Source organism: Ctenopharyngodon idella, chromosome 2 (genome assembly GCF_019924925.1).
Source record: "Ctenopharyngodon idella isolate HZGC_01 chromosome 2, HZGC01, whole genome shotgun sequence".
In the NCBI taxonomy this organism is placed as follows: domain Eukaryota; kingdom Metazoa; phylum Chordata; class Actinopteri; order Cypriniformes; family Xenocyprididae; genus Ctenopharyngodon; species Ctenopharyngodon idella.
This window is the reverse complement of record NC_067221.1, coordinates 929,412-952,341: the sequence shown is the minus strand read 5'-3', so window position 1 is coordinate 952,341 and position 22,930 is coordinate 929,412. Positions and strand designations below refer to the sequence as shown.

General features: G+C 36.8%; 2 protein-coding genes across 2 annotated transcripts in view; both read left to right on the top strand.

The window, feature by feature from the left end:
- LOC127504736 (NACHT, LRR and PYD domains-containing protein 12-like) overlaps positions 1-22,930 on the top strand; it is a 595,457-nt gene that overhangs the window by 337,944 nt on the left and 234,583 nt on the right. The window contains exons 76-78 of the mRNA XM_051879684.1: positions 17,209-17,382; positions 17,799-17,972; positions 18,738-18,908. Of these exons, the coding sequence (XP_051735644.1) occupies positions 17,209-17,382; positions 17,799-17,972; positions 18,738-18,908 (519 nt within the window). The remainder of the gene's footprint in view (positions 1-17,208; positions 17,383-17,798; positions 17,973-18,737; positions 18,909-22,930) is intronic.
- On the top strand, positions 375-5,983 carry LOC127504955 (NLR family CARD domain-containing protein 3-like). Its single transcript, XM_051880131.1, has 8 exons — positions 375-567; positions 702-787; positions 1,368-1,463; positions 1,986-2,090; positions 3,326-3,430; positions 3,612-3,696; positions 3,859-4,054; positions 4,149-5,983. Exons 3-8 carry the CDS (start codon positions 1,441-1,443, stop codon positions 5,981-5,983), a joined length of 2,349 nt encoding a protein of 782 aa, XP_051736091.1. The 5' UTR covers positions 375-567; positions 702-787; positions 1,368-1,440.

Sequence of the window (22,930 nt, the reverse complement as noted above, 5' to 3'; positions counted from 1 at the left end):
TCTTTAATTTAATTTACAACTGATGGACACTTCAGGCCCCCAAGATCCTTTGCACAGTGAAGTTGTTTGTCGTCACAGAATGGGAACAGGAGGCTCGGAGTTCGATTTTACCTATAAATTTATGTTTAGTATTTTTCTATACTACTGTAATATTTATATGAGTTAGATTTAGTATATTATTATGGTCAAAACGACATTGTACTTCAACAAAAATACTTTACAGCTCCCTTTATCACTCCATTCAAATGTTTCAGATACATAGACACAATATCCGATATGGTGCGATAAACCGATAATAAATAAATATATAAACTAACGTTGAACAAAAGGCGCAGCTTGTACAATATATCCTCCTTGATTGTCCCGTTAAGATGACGCAGTTCCAAGAAAAGAGTTTTTTGACCCCTACATCCTTCATTCCTCTGTAGGGATTAGGGCGGAGGGATGAGCCCTTCCGAATGGAGCGCAGGGAGGGATACTGCGTAAACATGTTTCCCACTGGATTTGATCCATGCGCAGGAGTTTTTTAATACTTATAAATTCTCTTCTTATTGGACAAGACTGCAAGTAAGTTTTAACACGTTCTCGATTACAGTTATTTGTAATTATTAGTAATTTGATATTGTATATGTAAGCGTGATTTAAATGTGAAGTTACAGAAGTGTTCTTATTATTGTTGTTTATTCTGCTGCTCCGAACAGATGAAGAATCTTCCAGAAATTACAATCTTTTGAAGGCCACGGATGATAAAACATGAAGTTTAGTTAGAAAGAGTTGTTAAAAACAAGTAAGTTTCTGAAGGTTTCCTCCCATTTTCGCTTCCGTTTTAGGCTGTTGTTTTAGTGATGCGAAATCGAAAGTATTTTTGAACCAGACATTTACAGCAGACACCTACATGAAGTAGACATGTCTTTTTGTTTTTATTAGATCGAATATTTCAGTATGATCATGATAATTCAGGTTACTTTTACTCAATCAGTTATTTTAGGATCATTTGAAAGTAATGAATTCAACCATCATTGTGAACTTGAAGTAATGATTAAATTACAAAGGATTCAACAATTAATAAAGATTGGGTAAATATGATTGTAAAATGATATTAAACTGCAATAGAGAATATAATAAATTGTGTTCAGTTTTCCAGCACAATGTAAATTTCTGTTCCCAAATGAATTCATATTTAGTCCATGAATCAGTTAAACTCATTAACCTGAAATGATTAAGATCATTCAGTTATTTTACATGTCAATATATTTGTTTGTAACTCACTTTATTTTATTCATTGTTTTTGCTGTTGTTGGTAACTCAGTATTCTTCATTATGTTCTTCAATAATTCTTCATCTCTGTGAAATGGTGTCATTTCCAGGTTGAGTGATTGATTGTGCTGATCTGTGTTCAGTGTCAGTTTATCTGAGCGAGGAAAGGACTCTCTCTCTAAGATGAGTCTCTCAGAGAAACACAGGTAACACTGCGTCTGTTTTCATTTTAAACTCTACTGGAGTTTGTGTTTTACTGTGAATAACAAAACTCTAGACATTGTTTTATATTTGTTTCAATTTTAAACTTCTTAAATTAACTCTGACAATGTCTATAAAGCCCCGTCTGCTCTATAGACAATATCTTTAATAATTTGTTAATTATTACCAAATACATGACTTTGGTTTTTTGGTCACTTAATTTAATTGAAGTTTGCTAACAAAACTGTGTCACACAGACATTTCTGCTCCATTTCTGTCAATAAACAAAAACATGTTCTCTGAAATTAGAGTCAAGTATTTTATAACATATTTAATCTCACTCATGTACATTAAATAAATCATTAATCCAGTGTGAGCCAGTAAAATAAAATGATTGTTAACTATAAAACTGTAAATTGTGTGAGTGTGTGTATTTCTGTGGAGGATTAGATAAAGACACAGATGTGTTTCAGACACAGTTTATCCTCCTTTACTAAAGTGTTTCTCTCTGTTCTTTGTGTCATTAGAGTAAGATCAGACTCACATGTGTCCAGCTCTGTGTCTCTGAAGAGTGATCATTCAAAAGGAGGAGTACCAGACTTCAGTGGGGAAAAACCATCATCTGATAAAAGGTATTTTGTGTGTTTACATTATAGAGTTGCATTATTTGTCCTCAGTGGTGTATGTGACTGAACTTGACTGAATAAAACAATAATTCACAATAAAACTCAATTCCTGGGAACCTTATGGAGCTCATTCCAGTAACACAATTACACAGACAGCCACAAGGAGGCATAAATTCACTATGGAAAATAGATCATGCAAATAAACATGTATATATCCAGGGGTGCACATAACTTTTTTTGGTCTGGTTCTCAAGGGAGCACCTGAAGATGCTGCTTGGTACTTTATTTGGCACACTTATCCTACAAGCTGTCGTCATCACTTTCCTCCTGACTGCTCTCCACACTGTTATTTTCTCTCGAACATTGTAGATGATGATGTTTTTTTATTTACATTATTAAGATTATTACATTTTACTTACATTAATGACACAGACAACAGCAGGAATATTATGCTGCTGCTGTCACCTTAAGAGCGAATGCACGGACCGAATATACTGACACACATCCGTTTTTTTCTCAACTGTTCACTTATGACATAACCGAAAGTATATTGCCGAGACGGGTATTTTGACGTAATTTTGTGTGTATGTGTCTGTTCAAGCTCAAACACAAAAGAGGAATCAATTCAGTGTTCAGCGCTGTCTGAAATGCGTCTCTCTCTCTCTCTCTCTCTCTCTCTCTCTCTCTCTCTCTCTCTCTCTCTGCGTGCTTCGGGTGAGTGAGGCTGTGTGCACAGATATCACTGCGCGAGTCCAGATTTTTGCCTCTTCTTCCGCATTTAAAGTCGTTTGAATGTGTAAATTGGCAAGACAAAACATGTCCAAATGTTAAGCTTCCACTCTATGATGGTCAAATTTAGCAGTTAATCCGCGAATCACAAGTGTACCGAACCATGGGGCCTGGTCCGTACGGATCAATTGCGATCTGTTGCACCCCTAATAATCAGTCAACACTCTTATCATCACGATTGCTATCATACCAGAGATGGAGAAAAATCCTACTCCAGTAAGTAAACTTGTCCCTGTCCCCAAAAATGTTGGTGCTCAAAAGCGCTTCCCTCCACGTTTTCTGGTTATGTGCACCCCTGTATATATCAATCCATCCAACCGTAGTCATAAATGGACAAATGCACAGCTATACTGCATTTAATTACTATTTGCAACATTAATTCTTTTCAAATGAGACTAAAGTATCTCCTGTAGTAAAGTGTTTTTCTCTCTCTCTGTTCTTTGTGTCATTAGAGTAAGATCAGACTCACATGTGTCCAGCTCTGTGTCTCTGAAGAGTGACTGGTCAAAAGGTGGAGTACCAGACTTCAGTGGGGAAAAACCATCATCTAATAAAAGGTATTTCATGTTTCTAATTTTTGGTCACACACTGAATGTGTTAAGAAGTTGTATCAGTGAATATCATCATGAAACATTTTAGATCAAATATTTATCAGAGTTTTCACAGGTAATGCTTTTTTCTATTTCTGTAATATTTTGCCTGGAAAATCAGTATTTTATTGTATTTATTTGATTACAGGCTTCAATATGAGACATTAGACTCAGACGTTCAGACTCACAGGAAACACCAGAGTTTCACAGACAAGCTCCAGTGGATCTTCCAGGTAGGAAAACACATTTTCACAAATGTTTAATATTTATAACAAACAAATATGTTATTGAACAAAGAAATTGAATTTGATTCCTCCTGATTACTTATTTTTCCATTTAAGCATAGATATATATATTTTTTTTTTCTATTTGTTGTTTCTTTGTTGTGTTTTCAGGATCTTGAGAGCAAAATAATCACATTTCTGACGAAAGAGCTGGAAAAGTTTAAGAAAATATTACAAAATGAGAACACACAAAACTTTGTGAAGGACTTTAATGAGAATAGATGCAGTATCAAAGCAGCAGCTCTTGATCTCACACTACATTACCTGAGAGAGATGAAGCAAGATGAAGCTGCTGATGCTCTAGAAGGTCAGAGACTCATGATCATCTGTCTGATTGACACTTATAAATGTAGAGGAGAAAATTAAGACTATAACTATCTATTTTCTGTTCCTGTGTTTAGATGAGCTGCTCTTTATTCATCAGCTCAAATGTGGCCTAAAGAAGAAGTATCAATGTGTGTTTGAAGGAATTGCGAAGCAAGGTGACTCCACACTTCTGAATAACATCTACACAGATCTCTATATCACTCAGGGTGGCAGTGAACAGGTCAATACTGAACATGAGGTCAGACAGATTGAAGTTGCTTCCAGGCGGCATGAATCACAAGAGATACAGGTTAAATGCAGAAATTTGTTTGAAGCACCTGAACAAGATGAGGAGATCCGAACTGTACTGACAAAAGGAGTCGCTGGCATCGGAAAATCAGTCTCTGTGCAAAAGTTTGTTCTGGACTGGGCTGAAGGAAAAGAAAATCAAGATATCAGCTTCATATTTCCTCTTCCATTCAGAGAGATGAACTTAAAGGAGAAAGAAAAACTAAGTTTGATGGACCTTATAACTCAATTTTTCCCAGAAACAAAAGGACTGAACCTTACAAGAAGGAATAATTTCAAAGTCCTGTTCATCCTTGATGGATTGGACGAATGTCGTCTTCCTCTGAATTTTGATTGTAATGAGAAGTGGTGTGATGTATCGTCACCAGCCTCTCTGGATGTTCTCCTAACGAACCTCATGAAGGGAAATCTGCTTCCTTCTGCTCTCATCTGGATCAGCACCAGACCAGCAGCTGCCAGTAAGATTCCTCCTGACTGTATCGACCGGCTGACAGAGATACGAGGATTCAATGACTCACAAAAGGAAGAGTACTTCAAAAAAAGATTCACGGATCAGAATCAGGCCAACACAATCATTGATCATGTTAAAAAATCAAAGAGTCTCTTTATCATGTGCCACATCCCAGTCTTCTGCTGGATTTCAGCCACTGTTCTCCAGAACATTCTGGAGGAGAAAAGAAATAATGATGTGAAAAACAATCAGGCTGATGAGATCTCTAAAACACTGCCGGAATCAAATACTAAAGACACTCCCAAGACTCTGACACAAATGTACACACACTTTCTCCGCTTTCAGATCCAGCAGAGCCGCCGAAAGTATGATGGAGAATACACAGCTGATGTTTCCTGGGATAAAGACGCCATCCTTTCACTGGGGAAACTGGCACTTCATCAGCTGGAAAGAAACAACGTGATCTTCTATGACACAGACCTGGAAGCCTGTGGTATTGACGTCTATAAGGCATCAGTGTACTCAGGCATGTGTACCCAGATCTTTAAGGAGGAAACAGGGATCACTCTTGGTACCATGTACTGCTTTGTTCACTTGAGCATTCAAGAGTTTATTGCAGCCCTTTATGCACATCTGTTTCTAGACATCAACAAGAAAAGTGTGTTTGATCACGAGTCTACAGGACAGGAAAACAAAAATGAAACAATGATTGATTTTCTCAAGACTGCAGTGGACAAGGCGCTCGAGAGCGACAGTGGACACCTGGACCTTTTCCTTCGCTTCCTCCTTGGTCTGTCGCTCCAGTCCAATCGACGACTCTTACGAGGTCTGTTGACACAGCAAGATGACAATGACCAGAGCAACAAGGAAATAGTTCAGTACATCAAGCAGAAATTAGAAGATAATCTGCCTGCAGAGAGATCCATCAATCTGTTCTACTGTCTGAACGAACTGAACGACCAAACTCTGCTGAAGGAGATCCAGACCCACCTTAGCAAAGGAAGTCTCTCATCTGGTGACCTTTCACCTGCCCAGTGGTCTGCTTTGGTCTTTGTGTTGTTGACATCAAAGGAAGAGCTGGAGGTGTTTGAGCTTCAGAAATTCAAGAGATCAGACGAGTGTCTCATTAGATTATTGGCAGTCATCAAAACCTCCAGAAGAGCTCTGTAAGTCATTCAATATATTTTGTCATGTTTGCTCTCATCTGAAAATGCATTTATCTACATTAATCTATAGTGATTCCCAATCATGAACATGAACTTAACCCTGTAAAGCCTGACATATGAAATAACGGTATGAAAAATCTATTTTTGTTAAATGGAGACAGTTTATCAAACTTTTAGACAAAATATAAAAGAACATGTTTGGATAGTTGTTTTGTATACGTTTTATTCAGATGGCTAGACTGGGGGGGGGTAATTTGGTACAGATGTTATTTATATTGCCAAAAAGTAAGATGAATTTCTGAAAGGTTATAAAATAAAACAATTAGATTTTTACATAAGTCTACTTAAATTAAGTACATACATATTATCATTTGTCACTCTGTATTAGAGACCTGCACTCCCGCGGGACCCAACGAGAATAAGACTAAATATAAATAAAAACGATTGCGGGACTCCCACAAAATAGAAATATCTAATAACAAAACATCTAAAAACAAATAAATTGTTATTCATCTATTGCAAAAAAGCAACAAGAACAACTAAAACAAAATAAACACAATTTACAGGTGCAATCACAGGCAGTTTCTATTTATAACATGTTTTGCAGCGTTGTGCAATGTAGCCAATCACAGACGTGTTGAACGCAATGACCAGTCAGATGTATTTAAGTTACTCACCGCTCAAAACATCAGAGTTTTTGTTCCGTGCTGAATTCTACATGCTGGCAAATCCTCTGATTATAACAAACAAAGTGTTGACATTATGAAAGATTCATTGATAATAATGGAGCTTTGTGAGATCGTGATGAACTGATCATGTCAGCTGTTATAATGCCAAACCATGCATGCTGTAGCCTATGTTTACTTTTATGTTAAATTAACAGTGGTTTGTGAACGTTGATGCTTTAATAACAAATCATTTATTGGGAGCGTTTATGCTGGGATGTGTTGGTTGTGGCTAGGCGACATGTAACTTGAAACTATTTTATGGGCGCAAAGAAAAAATATATTTATACTTTTTTGCGGGTGGGAGCAGGTCAAAACATGAATGTTGCGGGTGGTAGCAGGAGAAGGTAACATATAATTTTTGCGGCAGCGGGACAGAATCATGTGGGAGCAGGCGGGAGCGGGACTGAAAAATTCGTCCTGCCCAGGTCTCTACTCTGTATCTCCCAATAATTTGATATTTTAAATGCTTAGTTTTATGAGTAGTTCTGTAGTTTTAATTATGTTTGTATTGCAATACATAGATGATTGAGAGATTTACAAATAAACTTTTATCAAAAGCCTGTTGGATCATATTTGATGTACACATTGTAAGATAGTTTTTCTGCAAATAATTTTTAATCAAGTTTATTTCTAATTTAGTAAATATTAAGTCAAATAAATATAAAATTCATTTCAGCAATTGTTATGGATGCATTTTTACTGTCTTTAGATTAATGATACATCACCCATTGGCCACCCTGCTTTCTAAGATATCGGCATCGGCCATGAATAATCAAGCCGCTATGACCACTATGAATAAACCACTATGAATAATCAAGAAAACCTAAATTGCTTTAATCCAGTAAATGATAATCTTGAAATATTAATAACAAATACAATTTCTTAGGTTCGTAGAATTAAGTAATCTTAACTTTACTTAAATCATTAAAGATTTCATAGCAAAAAGATGTGTGCATGTGAATGGAGGCATTTTTAGAATTATAGTGAAAGTCCTTTAACTTGCTATAAAAGTGTGAACCGTCTTATCTAATATTGTCAGTACAGTCATGTCAATAATATTGTTGAATATTAAGTGTCCCCAACTAATCAAGCCAGAGGCGACAGTGGCAAGAACCCAAACTTCATCAAGTGACAGAAATAGAGAATAAATCCTTCAGAGAAACCAGGCTCAGCTATAAAGCTATAAATCTTAACACAAATATTATTTTTAATATTAGTTTCATTTTATCAAGGAAATCTGTCACTGAATTAAAAATACTAATGTACAGGAAATACTAGTTTTTCAAGAGTAATGTTAGTTTAGTTCAGCCTCATATGTATGTATATATATATATATATTCCATTTTTTTTACATAAACATCATATATATATATATATATATATATATATATATATATATATATATATATATATATATGTTTGTGTAAAAAAAATAAAAAAATAATGGAAAACATTTTTAATATTTGTATATAGAAAAATGTATTGTTTGTGTTCCATTTAATTCTGTGATGTGATTTATTTCCCTTGTAGGTTAGATGATTGTAACTTAACAGACAAAAGCTGTTCAGCTCTGGCTGCAGTTCTTGGATCAGATACCAATCTGAAAGAGCTGAACATGAACAATAATAATCTGCAGGATTCAGGAGTGAAGCTGCTCTGCACAGGACTGAAGAATATAATGTGTCAATTGGAGATATTGAGGTAAGTTGAGCAATAGGAGTCACCTGACAAGAGTGAGGCGCGATGACTGACAGGTCGATGCCAGAGGTAAAAGTGCAAGAACATGTGTTAGTAAAAGTTGCATTTATTTGTTTAATATGAGTGAGTTTGTCTTTTTGTTTGTCTGTCATTTTATTGTTGTTGTGTTTTTCATTAAAAAATAGTAATGAACCACAAACTAAGCATTCGTTTTAAATTAAGGGGAAAATCCAAATCCAATTTTTTATAATTTATTTCTGTTACAACGCAGGTATACTATGTCATCAGTCCTATTTGTTTTGTTAAAAAATGTGATGTTTAATGTAACTGAGTTTGTTATTGTACTATTTTGTTGTTTTTTCATTAAGAGTAATATTGAATCAACATTAAGCAATCATTTTGTTCGAAGTAAAGGAAAGATCTAATGTTAAAGATCAAAATAGGCTCTGTGCACAAGATGGAGCTGATGAGCTGAGGCGATGCGAGTTTACCTCCACTCGTACTATTTTGGTCTTAACGTCGTTCCCATTTACTGTAAGAAGAAACTTATGTATGAAACTAGATATAAATAACAGCTAGATATAATGAATGTTTTTTAAATTAAAGTTGATGGTGGTCTATCAGAGACAAAAAGAAAACATCATTCTTATATTAATGTGTACCTCTGTGTGGTAATTCATCGAGATAGACCGAAATTATCTTTCATTTATTCTCCTGTTGTTTGCCGCCATATTCAGTTGTCAGGTTTTGCAACTAACTTTCAATACATTTGTACAAAGAACAAAATAAAATTCACTTTAATATTCACTTTATATTTTTCAGGTTTAACTGATTAATCAGCCTAATGTTTTCATTCCTGTTCTAGACTCTCTAACTGCAGTGTAACAGAAGAAGGTTGTGAAGCTCTGGCTTCAGCGCTGAGATCAAACCCTTCACACCTGATAGAGCTGGATCTCACACGAAATATAACAGGAAACACAGGAGTGAAGCACTTATGTGATGTACTGAAGGATTCAAACTGTAAACTGGAGAGATTGAGGTCAGTAACATTCACATACAAGAATCAAAATGCTGAAAATCACTTTAATAGTTTAAACTAAAGGTAAATTAAAGTTCTCTGTGCCTTTTATTTGCCTCCATATTCAGTTGTCAGTGTTCGCAACTATCTTTTAATACATTTGTTCAAAGAACAAAATAAAATTGACTTTAAGGATTTACATTGTTCAGGTTGAACTGATTAATCAGCTGAATGTTTTCATTCCTGTTCTAGACTCTCTAACTGCAGTGTAACAGAAGAAGGTTATAAAGCTCTGGCTTCAGCTCTGAGATCAAACCCTTCACACCTGATAGAGCTGGATCTCACAGGAAATGATCCTGGACAATCAGGAGTGAAGGAGCTCGATGATTTACTACAGGATCCAAACTGTCAACTGAAGACACTGAGGTGAGACGGGATGAATTAATACAAAGTTAGTTATATGCCGGCTAGATATTCATAACAGATATATTATTTTAGATATAGAATAAGCTGGAGAATTTGTTGCATCAAAATGATCAAGATCAGATCAGATTCTGTGGGTTCTGTCATGATGATGATAACCATCAACACAGTTTAGTTGTGGTACAAGCTACAGGTCAAATAGACATTATGGGTCAGTGTATGTGCTGCTATTCTGGAGTATGGTATACCTTGACAATTAACATGCACAATTTTGTTTTTGTGCACACTTTTCATTAAAAATACTTGATAACCTTTCAGTCAAATTGTTTTCTGAACACAGTTGTTTTCCATCAAGCCCAGATTCACTGTATCTCTACAGCAGGTCTATGAGTTTCCAGATGTTCACAAACATACAGTTTCACAATCCAGTTTTCTCTGCTGATGTTTCTCACTCCTCCTGCTTAAAGGCGTCATGAACTGCATTGTTTTATTGTTTTATAATGTTTCCTAGGGTGCACTTATAATGTTAGTATGCTTTTTACATCCAAAATTGTCATAATTTAGAAATAAAAGGCATTTTTCCTACCCTGTGCTGCTCCAATGATTACAAAGGGAGCTTTCTTTGATCGCTTTCTTTATATAATTTAATCACAGTTTAAATACCAGATTATTTTCATCCTGCTAAGAGAAACAACGCAATTTGACATTTAGTCACGGGTTGGATTTACTGACACACAAAGAACATCTGACTGTACATGAATCATTAATATCAGATCAAGCATTAGAATTAACACAGTTACTGACATGTTGCATTACTGTCGAGTCCAGGCACTGCACAATATTTTGTAATCCTCAACGACATGTTTATTGCTTGGTAGCTCGATCTGGTTTAGCACCACATAGGCCTATGTTATTTACCTATTACATGTAGGTGGGGCTAAACAGGCAGTGATGAAGTAGGCGTTGATCTTCTTCTGCAGAGGGGGTGCTTGTTGCCCTTTGACGTCATAAGGCGGGAACACACCAAGCCGACACCGACGAACTAGTGGCGATGAAAGCAGACTGCGGGGTTGGTTCACGTCAGCAGCGTCTGGGTCAGTTGCACTGACACACCAACCCGACGCTCGACAGCCTACGGCCCGTTAGCACGTCTGTTCTGCACCTGCGTAAGATGAAATGGCTTTCCATACCAGCAGGTGGCAGTAGCTGAACAGCCAATCGGAATGATCATATGGCCTGAAGGACTGATGGTGCGGAACACACTGAGAAAACTTAGTCGGGAGACGAACAAAAACTGCCCGACGGCCGACCGTCGGCTTGGTGTGTTCCTGCCTTTAGATCCCCACTTTGAAAAAGTCGTTTGTTGGGTCTGGTGTCAATAAAAGCTTTTATTGGACTAACAAGGAAGTTTTCAATTCTGAAACTTACAGGATATTCTTATAGTATGATGACCGCTTAGATGTAAAAAGCTCAAGGAAAATTCGATTTCTCAGTTCATCACCCCTTTAAAAGCCAGAAAGATCTTGAGGCCTTAATTTCACACTCTGTATTCATACTGAAAATCATGATCTAGTGAGCTTTTGCCCTTCTGCTCTGTGGGACATTTCTGTTCTTATGAGTTTGCTTTAGGACTGAGTGTCGCTCTAGTTTCTTTTAAATAAATCTATTACACTTTGTTATCAAGTATTTATATATTTATTTGTGTATTTAAATGTTTAAAGAAAAGAGTTATATCTAAATAACTAACTAGAGAACTTGAGAATTGAATGGTCTCTTCTGCAGGTTTTTGAGTCCTGCTGCAGATGAAGCCTGTCAGTATGTGAGTGGAATTGTGGGTAAAAACCCGTTACTCCTGAGAGAGCTGAATCTGAGTGAACATGAACTAGGAGACACACGAGTGAATCAGATCGCTGCTCTACTGCAGGATAAACACTGTCGACTCAACACACTGACGTGAGTATTGTTCATTTATTTATAATATTACATTACTTTTAATTGTGATGTTACTTTAGCTGATAATAATATTTCCTCACTTGTTTGAGTCAGAGCAGTTTTTCTCAGCGTCACACAGAGCCACAACAATTTAAAGTAATACAATTAAACAGGCAATTAAACACAAAATTAAAACGTGACATCAAGCTTTAAATATTTGACTAAGACAGTTTGATCATGGGTCAATAATTATTTCAGTTCCTGTAGAGGGAGATCAATTGTTTTCTTCCAGAGCTTAGAAACTCTTCAAATAAGTGATAGATTTAAAAAAACATCTGCACTATAAACACACAGATGTCTTTCCTAACTTTCACAGCTTAATTCTGTGTAAATTAATGTGAAGTGAAAGTGACGTGTGGCCAATTTTGGTGTCCCATACTCGGAAGTTGTGCTCTGCATTTCACCCATAGCAGTGAACACACACCAGAGCAGTGGGCAGCCGTTTCTGCTGCGGCGCCCGGGGAGTGATTGGGGGTTCAGTGTCTTATTCAAGGGCTCCTCAGTTGTGGGTAATGAGAGTGGAAGAGAGCACTGTTCATTCACTCCCCACAACTACATTTCCTGTCTATAGTGAGACTCAAACCCATGACCTTCAGGTTACAAGTCTGACTCTAACCATTAGGCCAAAACTGCACATTTAAATATAAGTGTTCATATATTGAACATGACTGCTGAATATGATCATGTTTACTGATTGCTGGTGTGTAATAAGGTTTCTTTGTAACAATATCTTGTCAATTAAGTAATTAAGATATTTATTTAAAAAAATTAATAAAAACAGAAAGGCGTATTGCTTCAGCCTTATTCAAAAGCCACGGAAACATGGTGGGTTCGTTTGTTACGCATTTCAATTCATTCCACATCCGACGTTCTTGGTTTTTTTCCTATTCATTAAATCCGGGCAATTGGCTGATGAAACATTTATTAAAATTAAGATACAATTTATACAAAATGAAATTGTAGTAAAAAGGGTTACTACAAAACAAAAATTAATGAAGTCGTCAAACCCATGTGTGACCCGCTGCATGTCTCCCAACATATTGCGCATCTTATGAGCCTACCTTAGTCATGCTATTCACTTTTCATAATCAACAAAGGTGAAATTTAAAAAATATTAGTATATTATATTATTAAAATAGGCCTAGTCCATCTTTTTTGTGATACAGATTAGTGACATCATTATACACTACCGATACAATACAATACAGATTGAGCAGCTGCAGGAAAGGTACAAGATCAAAGCTGATCAAAACATGAGAATTCTTTATTTTAAGCTTCAAGCTAATGCATTAGCGTAATGGCTTTGACAGATGCATGTGCGTCCTCAGTGCAAAACGTTCATTCTACGGTTATATCCTTATCTGTAAATGATACAAATTCACATGAGCATTTCTATTTTGCATAAAGGCTCGTCCTGACAGTCTGCGTTAAACTTCAAACTTTACTGAATGAGCATCGGCGCGTGCACCCGCGTCAGACAGACGGAACACAGTAGAGAGGGAGTCTATTAATATTCAGTGCAAAAATATTCATTTTGCTGGAATATCTGTTGTTTAAAGTTAAATTTAGATTTAAAAATCAACATATCATTCAAGTATTTTATGAGAGTAGTGACTGTAAAGGGATAACAACATGTCATTGAATATAAATGTAAGACGTTTCTTATAGCCTATTTACAGGATAAAGAAATGACAGTAAGAGGTGATTGTGTCCAGAGTGAATGTGTGTGTTCCTGCAGAACATTTATCTTGCCTGTTGGTTAACACTGAGTTTGTGTTTTTCTTTATTATTTTTATTACTATCTTCATTTTGTAATGTAGAGATTTAGCCTACACTATATTCACTGTACAGTGCTTAACAAATTTATTAGACCTCTGCCACCCAATGTAAGGTTTGTGCCACAGCTGTCCTAAACTGTCAGTATTGGTGATTACTAAAATCATTTTTCATGTTTCTGTAATGGTTAATCCACCAGTATGTGTAAGCTCTTTAGTCACAGCAGTATTTCTAATGCTACAATATAATTATTTTTGTTATAAAAAGTGAAGTTTATAGTTGTTGTTTTTTTCAGATGCCCAATTACAGTCAATAACAACAGAGACTGTTATTTTTTTGGATATTATGTGTGAATAATGACTATTTTGTTGTTTCAGTTTGTTATTTGCCTAATAAATGGCAATAACATTTTTGGTGTTAAACAGCCTAAAATATTTGTGTTCTCTCTTTATTATGACAGGTAGTCTAATAAATTAAGCACTGTACGTTCTCACAGCATTCAGTTGGCACATTTGAAATACATTGGGCAAGATGCTCAATAGTGTTTTTTTTTTTTCCCCTTCTTCTTTTTGTCAAGAAAAAATTGAGGATTTTTATATGATTAATTTATTAATCAAAAAAAAAAAAAAAAAAAAAATCGGCCAACTGATCAATTATCAAAATAATCGTTAGTTGCAGCCCTACAAATATTCTACTTTTATTTGTGTACACTCTCAATAACAACAAAACCTTGTACTTTTGTAAAATAAAATAAATAAAAACAGGGTGCGCTTTCAGCTGTCACTCTACGAGAATCTTTCTGAAACTTCTCAAAAATGAACTGAAACTCATCAAATAATTATCACACAAACATGAAACATACATCTAAAGAAAGCTTGAAATGTCACATTTAAAACAAATATTCTCCTGCAATGTAATCTGTATGAAACTAAAGAGATGCATAGTTTCTCCTGGCTCAGCCTATTTTCCTTAATGTTGCGAATGTTAATGCTGCGAGTGTTTCTAATACAACGGCTGAGGGAGTGACGGAAAATTTGACACATTTCTCTCTTCTGACCAACAAAAGCAATCTTTCAATATTTTTCCTCTCTCTTGGAAACTCGTGGAAATGACATATAACAAATAAAACAAAACTACTCATTCTGAGGAATATTTTTAAGTTTCCTCAAAGTACTATTGTATAGCCGTAATTTGCGAGTGGGACGTGTCCCCACGACCCTACTTCTTGCAACATGTCGCGTCACACAAAGATGTACCTAGAAGAAAGAAACATCTCCATCCGCTAAGAAACTCATTGGTCTGTGTTAAATAAGAGGCGATCTGTTGCTGGAATGTGTTTTTTTTTAAATCATGGCGAGTGCTCGTTGTCGCTGTTATGAGTTCTCTTGGCACTCGTGCACAATGAGCAGTCTTCACACAGACAATCGAGTGCTTCGTTCTGGTAAAAGCACAAAACAAAATGCACACAAACGTGTCCTTGCTCTTGATAAACAATCACTGATGAACACCTTTGGTTTTAATGAGAAAATAAACCCCGATACGAGGGCGGATTAGAACCCAGAACCTCAGAAACGCTTGCTAAAAGTTCTACAACTAGACCATTACAGCACAGAAGCAAAGCACGCGAATTTACATATTTATTCACTGCTGTGAAGAATCCCGGCACTAATTATATTGTATTATTTATATTTATATGAATATTTATATTAATATAGTCACTTCGTCGCCAGGGGCGCTTGTGATATGGGCAGAACCTCAGTTTTTAAGTGAAAAAAGTGTTTTCTGTGGATAATTCTGTCAATTTTGCATAAAATATGAAAAAAAATTGCGCTGTTTATCACACTAGTGTGCTTTAATGTTTAAACAGGAAATTTGGAAATGGTTTGTGGTGTTCCTGGTCAAAAATAACCAGCCTGCAGAAAAATGACTTATAAATCACTTGTTAGGCTGTTTTATTACCAAATATTGGATTCAATCTTTTTGTCAACTTGTTTCCTTTAAATTAGGACAGGTTTTGTGTTTATTTTTGAAACTGATTGATCGTAGGCCTCACTGATCTGAGCCTCACTGATTTGAGGATAAAGTTCATCTATGTGCAAAAAAAAGCCTGTAATACTCAAAATAGTTTGTTTGTGTACATGAACGTGTGTATGTGCGCGGATACATGAGTATTCATGTATCCACACATGCAGAGGTCCGAGACCTTTATTTTTGCTCGCCCACATGTATATATGTGAACATGAACATGATGAACACGCTGCTGAACACTAATCGTTTCTCTGATTTTTGACTCCCCCATTCATTTTCAGTGGGCGGTCATTTTTGACCAATATAAGCTCAGATCAATGAGGCCTACGATCAATCAGTTTCAAAGTGATTTATAAGCTGTTTTTGTAGGCCGGTCATTTTTGACCAGGAACACCACAAGTGTGACTTTATGCCTTTTTGTAATAAAAAATAAATAAATAAATAAAAACATTTTAAAAACATTTCCTGCTTAAACATTAAAGCACACTAGTGTGATAAACAATGCCATTTTTTCCATATTTTTTGTAAAATTGACAAAATTATCCACAAAAAACACTTTTTTTCACTCAAAAACTGAGGTACATGAGGTCAAATAAATAAAGCCTACGATCGATCAATTCCAAAAATAAACACAAAACCTGTTCGAATTGAAAGAAAACAAGCTGAAAAAAGATTGAATCCAATATTTATTGATAATGTAGCATAATTAGAGATTTATAAGCAATTTGACCACAAGTGTTACAATGTGGGGGGAAAAAAACTTTAAAAAAAAAATTACAAAAATTATAAAAAAAATTTAGGAAGTTGTTAGACTGTGGGTGAATAAAGTCAGTAAATTTTAGTCCAATGCGATAATATTAACTAGCATTTTCGGGTACGGGAAAATCCTCTTCGGGTCAAAACATGACGGTTAATGTATTTCTTTTTTAAAAGTTCATTTAAAAGTCTATTAGTTAACATTAGTTAATGTATTAATGAACATGAGCTAACCATGATCAATACATTTGTTACTGTATTCACTAATCTTCGTTAATGTTAGTTAATGAAAATACAGTTCACAGTTTATTCATGTTAGTTCACAGTGGATTAACTAATGTTAACAGAAAACTTTTGTATTTAAAACTGTTTTAGTAAATGTTGAAACTTACATTAAGGTTATTAAATGCTGTTCTAGTATTGTCCATCATTGGTTCATGTTAACTAATGTAGTTCATGTTAACAAATGAAAGCTTATTGTAAAGTGTTAGAGAGTAGACAATGTGTCTGAAAACAACCGACATAAACACATTTGTCCCAGTGATCAAACCAAGAGTGACATTGACACGAAAGAACCTTAAAGATGATATGAAATGAATGTGTAAACTAACATAAATAGATCGCCGATTTCAACCTTTGTATTGTTACAGTGTCAGTAGTATATTTAAATGAACAATGTGTAGTCTTTCTCCATGTTTTTGCTCCTGGATATCCCTGTTTATTTGTCAGCAAAAGTCTGCTGGATGAAGCTAAACATGTTAGTTGATCATCATAGATCTGAGTCATTGTCTTTTCTCTTTCTGTCTTCAGTCTGAATAGATGCAGTATTACAGAGAAACAGTGTGTCATCCTGACTTCAGCTCTGAAATCAAACCTGTCACACCTGAGAGAGCTGAACCTGAGCGGGAATAAACTAGGAAACACAGGAGTGAAGCACCTATGTGATGTACTGAAGGATTCACACTGTAAACTGGAGAGATTGAGGTCAATAACATTCACATACAAGAATCAAAATGCTGAAAATCACTTCAACAGTTTAAACTAAAACACTTTATTCTCAATATCTCACAATGAGTCTGAGTTGAAGTCTGGACTTTGATTAGTCCATTCCCAAACTTTAGTTCCTCATTTTTCGGCCATTTTCAGGTTGTTTGTTGTGGATCATTCAGATCAAAGACTTTCACACCTGTACAGTTTTAGATAATTGAAACCTTGAAAGTGATGTTGATGTCTAACATATTACAGTTCTTCTTGTCGTTTGTTTGCCTCCATATTCAGTTGTCAGTTTTTGCAACTAACTTTCAATACATTTGTACAAAGACAAAAAAAATTGACTTTAAGGATTTACATTGTTCAGGTTGAACTGATTAATCAGCTGAATGTTTTCATTCCTGTTCTAGACTCTCTAACTGCAGTGTAACAGAAGAAGGTTATAAAGCTCTGGCTTCAGCTCTGAGATCAAACCCTTCACACCTGATAGAGCTGGATCTCACAGGAAATGATCCTGGACAATCAGGAGTGAAGGAGCTCGATGATTTACTACAGGATCCAAACTGTCAACTGAAGACACTGAGGTGAGACGGGATGGAATAATACAAAATTAGTTATATGCAGGCTAAATATTCATAACAAATATATTATTTTAGTTATAGAATAAGCTGGAGAATTTGTTGCATCAAAATGATCAAGATCAGATCAGATGCTGTGGGTTCTGTCATGATGATGATAACCATCAACACAGTTTAGTTGTGGTACAAGCTACAGGTCAAATAGACATTATGGGTCAGTGTATGTGCTGCTATTCTGGAGTATGGTATACCTTGACAATTAACATGCACAATTTTGTTTTTGTGCACACTTCTCATTTAAAACTCTTGATAACCTTTCAGTCAAATTGTTTTCTGAACACAGTTGTTTTCCATCAAGCCCAGATTCACTGTATCTCTACAGCAGGACTATTAGTCTCCAGATGTTCACAAACATGCAGTTTCACAAGCCAGTTTTCTCTGCTGATGTTTCTCACTCCTCCTGCTTAAAAGTCAGAAAGATCTTGAGGCCTTAATTTCACACTCTGTATTCATACTGAAAATCATGATCTAGTGAGCTTTTGTCCTTCTGCTCTGTGGGACGTTTCTGTTCTTATGAGTTTGCTTTAAGACTGACTAATTTCTTTTAAATAACTCTATTACACTTTGTTTTCAAGTATTTATATATTTATTTGTGTATTTAAATGTTTAAAGAAAAGAGTTACATCTAAACAACTAACTAGAGCTTGTCTTATCAATCATTTTTGTAATGCAACAGACATTTAGTTGAGAACTGAATTGTCTCTTCTGCAGGTTTTTGAGTCCTGCTGCAGATGAAGCCTGTCAGTATGTGAGTGGAATTGTGGGTAAAAACCTGTTACTCCTGAGAGAGCTGAATCTGAGTGAACATGAACTAGGAGACACACGAGTGAATCAGATCGCTGCTCTACTGCAGGATAAACACTGTCGACTCAACACACTGACGTGAGTATTGTTCATTTATTTATAATATTACATTACTTTTAATTGTGATGTTACTGTAGCTGATAATAATATTTCCTCACTTGTTTGAGTCAGAGCAGTTTTTCTCAGCGTCACACAGAGCCACAACAATGTAAAGTAATACAACTAAACACACAATTAAAACGTGACATCAAGCTTTACATATTTGACTAAGACAGTTTGATCATGGGTCAATAATTATTTCAGTTCCTGTAGAGGGAGATCAATGGTTTTCTTCCAGAGCTTAGAAACTCTTCAAATAAGTGATAGATTGAAAAATCAGCTGCACTATAAACACACAGATGTCTTTCCTAACTTTCACAGGTGAATTCTGTGCAAATTAAAGTGAAGTGAAAGTGATGTGTTTCCAATTTTGGTGTCCCATACTCGGAAGTTGCGCTCTGCATTTCACCCATAGCAGTGAACACACACCAGAGCAGTGGGCAGCCGTTTCTGCTGCGGCGTCCGGGGAGTGATTGGGGGTTCAGTGTCTTACTCAAGGGCTCCTCAGTTGTGGGTAATGAGAGTGGAAGAGAGCGCTGTTCATTCACTCCCCACACCTACATTTCCTGTCGATAGTGAGACTCAAACCCATGACCTTCAGGTTAAAAGTCTGACTCTCTAACCATTAGGCCACAACTGCACATTTAAATAGAAGTGTTCATATATTGAACATGACTGCTGAATGTGATCATGTTTACTGATTGCTGGTGTGTAATAAGGTTTCTTCGTAACAATATCTTGTCAATTAAGTAATTAAGACATTTATTTAAGAAATTTAATAAAAACAGAAAGACGTATTGCTTCAGCCTTATTCAAAGGCTGCGGAAACATGGTGGGTTCGTTTGTTACGCATTTCAATTCATTCCACACCCGACGTTCTTGGTTTTCTTCCTATTCATTAAATCCGGGCAATTGGTTGATGAAACATTTATCAAAAGTAAGATACAATTTATACAAAATGAAATTGTAGTAAAAAGGCTTACTACAAAACAAAACTTAATGAAGTCGTCAAACCATGTCTGATCCGCTGCATGTCTCCCAACATATTGCGCATCTTATGAGCCTACCTTAGTCATGCTATTCACTTTTCATAATCAACAAAGGTGAAATTTAAAAAATATTAGAAAATTATATTATTAAAATAGGCCTAGTCTGTCATTTTTGGCGATACAGATTAGTGCAAGACATCATTATAAACTACAAATGGTTAGGGCTGCAATAACTATTCGATAAAATCAATAATGAAACTCATTGACAACGATTCTCATTATCTATTAGTTGGGTCTGCCCACCGTGCACAGAACTTCTGCCAGTTGCATCAAATTACAGCACTGAATAATGCATTTCGATGGATAAAAATGCTTTTAAAAATAGTGGAGGAAACAGATTGAGCAGCTGCAGGAAAGGTACGAGATCAAAGCTGATCAAAACATGAGAATTCTTTATTTTAAGCTTCAAGCTAATGCATTAGCGTAATGGCTTTGACAGATGCATGTGCGTCCTCAGCGAAAAACGTTCATTCTACGGTTATATCCTTATCTGTAAATGATACAAATTCACATGAGCATTTCTATTTTGCATAAAGGCTCGTCCTGACAGTCTGCGTTAAACTTCAAACTTTACTGAATGAGCGCCGGCGCGTGCACCCGCGTCAGACAGACGGAACACGATAGAGAGGGAGTCTATTAATATTCAGCACAAAAATATTCATTTTGCTGAAATATCTGTTGTTTAAAGTTAAATTTAGATTTAAAAATCAACATATCATTCAAGTATTTTATGAGAGTAGTGACTGTAAAGGGATAACAACATGTCATTGAATATAAATGTAAGACGTTTCTTATAGCCTATTTACAGGATAAAGAAATGACAGTAAGAGGTGATTGTGTCCAGAGTGAATGTGTGTGTTCCTGCTGAACATTTATCTTGCCTGTTGGTTAACACTGAGTTTGTGTTTTTCGGCCAAAAAAAAAAATCGGCCAACTGATCGATTATCAAAATAATCGTTAGTTGCAGCCCTACAAATATTCTACTTTTATTTGTGTACACTCTCAATAACAACAAAACCTTTTACCTTTGTAAAATAAAATAAATAAAAAGCATAGTTTCTCCTGGCTCAGCCTAGTTTCCTTAATGTTGCGAATGTTAATGCTGTGAGTGTTTCTAATACAACGGCTGAGGGATCAATCAGTTTCAAAAATGAATACAAAACCTGTCCTAATTTAAAGAAAACAAGTTGACAAAAAGATCGAATCCAATATTTGGTAATAAAATAGCGTAACAAGTGATTTATAAGCTGTTTTTGTAGGCCGGTCATTTTTGACCATGAACACCACAAGTGTGACTTTATGCCTTTTTGTAATAAATAAAAACCAAAATAAAAACATTTCAAAACACATTTCCTGCTTAAACATTAAAGCACACTTGTCACAGGCATGCCAGGCTCCAACACCCACCAATCACAGCGCACTCCATCTCCCGAGTACTGATCACACGCACCTGCACCTCATCAGCACGCTCATCACCACCAGTACTTAAGACACTCACACACACTCAGTCGCTGTCCGGTCTCGTTCGCATTTAGATATACCTACATGCTTACCTCAAGGACTCCCAGCGATCTACTTACCTGTCTCTAGCGTCTTCAAGTCTCTCCTCGTGTTCCCAGTCTGTGTGTGAGTGTCTCCAGTCTCCAGCGTCGTTCATTCTCCACCATCTTCCAGGATCCTCACCTATTCAACACAAAAGGACAGTATCATTCATCCTCATCTCACCATTCACCTGCCAAGTCACTTAATACTCACCTGCACGTCTGTTTACTCTGCAGTTTGTCTAATAAACTACCATCTCTTCCATCTTCAGTCTCCGTCCCTTCTGTACTGTAACAGAAGACCGGACCAACACCGTAAGACAACAGCATGAGTCATCCTGATCCATTTCAAGAGCTCGTTGACGCTTTGCGCCGAGCACTCACCGTCAACCCTCCTTCACCTCCACCAGCGATCACGTCCATCAACACAACCACCACTCCTTCACCGCCCATGCACGCCAGTCCCATGGCCAAACCAGCGCCCTACTCTGTATCGGTGGAGGATTGCAGCGGATTCCTCCTGCAATGTGCGCTGGTCCTGTAGATGCAACCGCACTATTATCCCACCGATACATCCAAGGTAGCGTTCATAATTTCACAGTTACAAGGCAAAGCACTTCAGTGGGCCGATTCCATTTGGTCCCAGAATAATCCTGTCACCCAGTCCTACTCTGGCTTCGTCGATCATTTCCGGGAGGTCTTCGGAAAACCTGCCACCGGCTCTTCCATTGGTGAGAAACTGTATAATTTGAAACAGGGCTCAATGTCTGTAAATGATTATGCTTTGCAATTCAGAAAGCTAGCAGCTTCAAGTGGCTGGAACGAACAGGCTCTGATAACCACCTACCGTCAAGGTCTGGACCCTCGAGTGCGGTTGCGTCTCACTGCATACTAGGATTCCATCGGGCTCGAACGGTTTATCCAACTACCTACCTATCTACCTACCAGATCCACTCAGTGACCGGAAAGCCTCTCAGCAGGAAATCTGTACGTTGGTGCGTCGGGCCCATCCAGTTGCAAGTGGGAATCCTCCATGTGGAGCAATTACATCTGCTGGTTCTGGAGGAATCCACCGCTGACGTGATACTAGGGCATCCCTGGTTGGAGCAGCATAACCCAGTCATCTCCTGGAAGACCGGCGAGATCCTGAAGTGGGGCGACACATGTTTCTCCAGCTGTTTCTCGGAGCTCCCAGTTCCTCCGTCTCCTCGTCCTGAACACCTCTCTGTCTGTGCCACGTCCATCGAGAGCCCCATCGAGAAACGCTCTGTGGACGTACCACCGTGTTACGCCCCCTTCAGCGACGTCTTCTGCCCTCAGTGAGCTTCCAAGCTGCCTCCACACCGGCCATGGGACTGCGCAATCGACCTGCTTCCGGGTGAGTCAGTGCCCAGGGGTAAGATCTATCCCC

What these genes read in the sequence shown, in the direction of transcription:
- LOC127504955 (XM_051880131.1), top strand. Translation starts at nt 1,441, where the DNA reads ATGAGTCTCTCAGAGAAACACAG. An exon ending in AAACCATCATCTGATAAAAG is followed by an intron (nt 2,091 to 3,325) that starts GTATTTTGTGTG and finishes TTGTGTCATTAG; the next exon opens with AGTAAGATCAGACTCACATG. An exon ending in AAACCATCATCTAATAAAAG is followed by an intron (nt 3,431 to 3,611) that starts GTATTTCATGTT and finishes ATTTGATTACAG; the next exon opens with GCTTCAATATGAGACATTAG.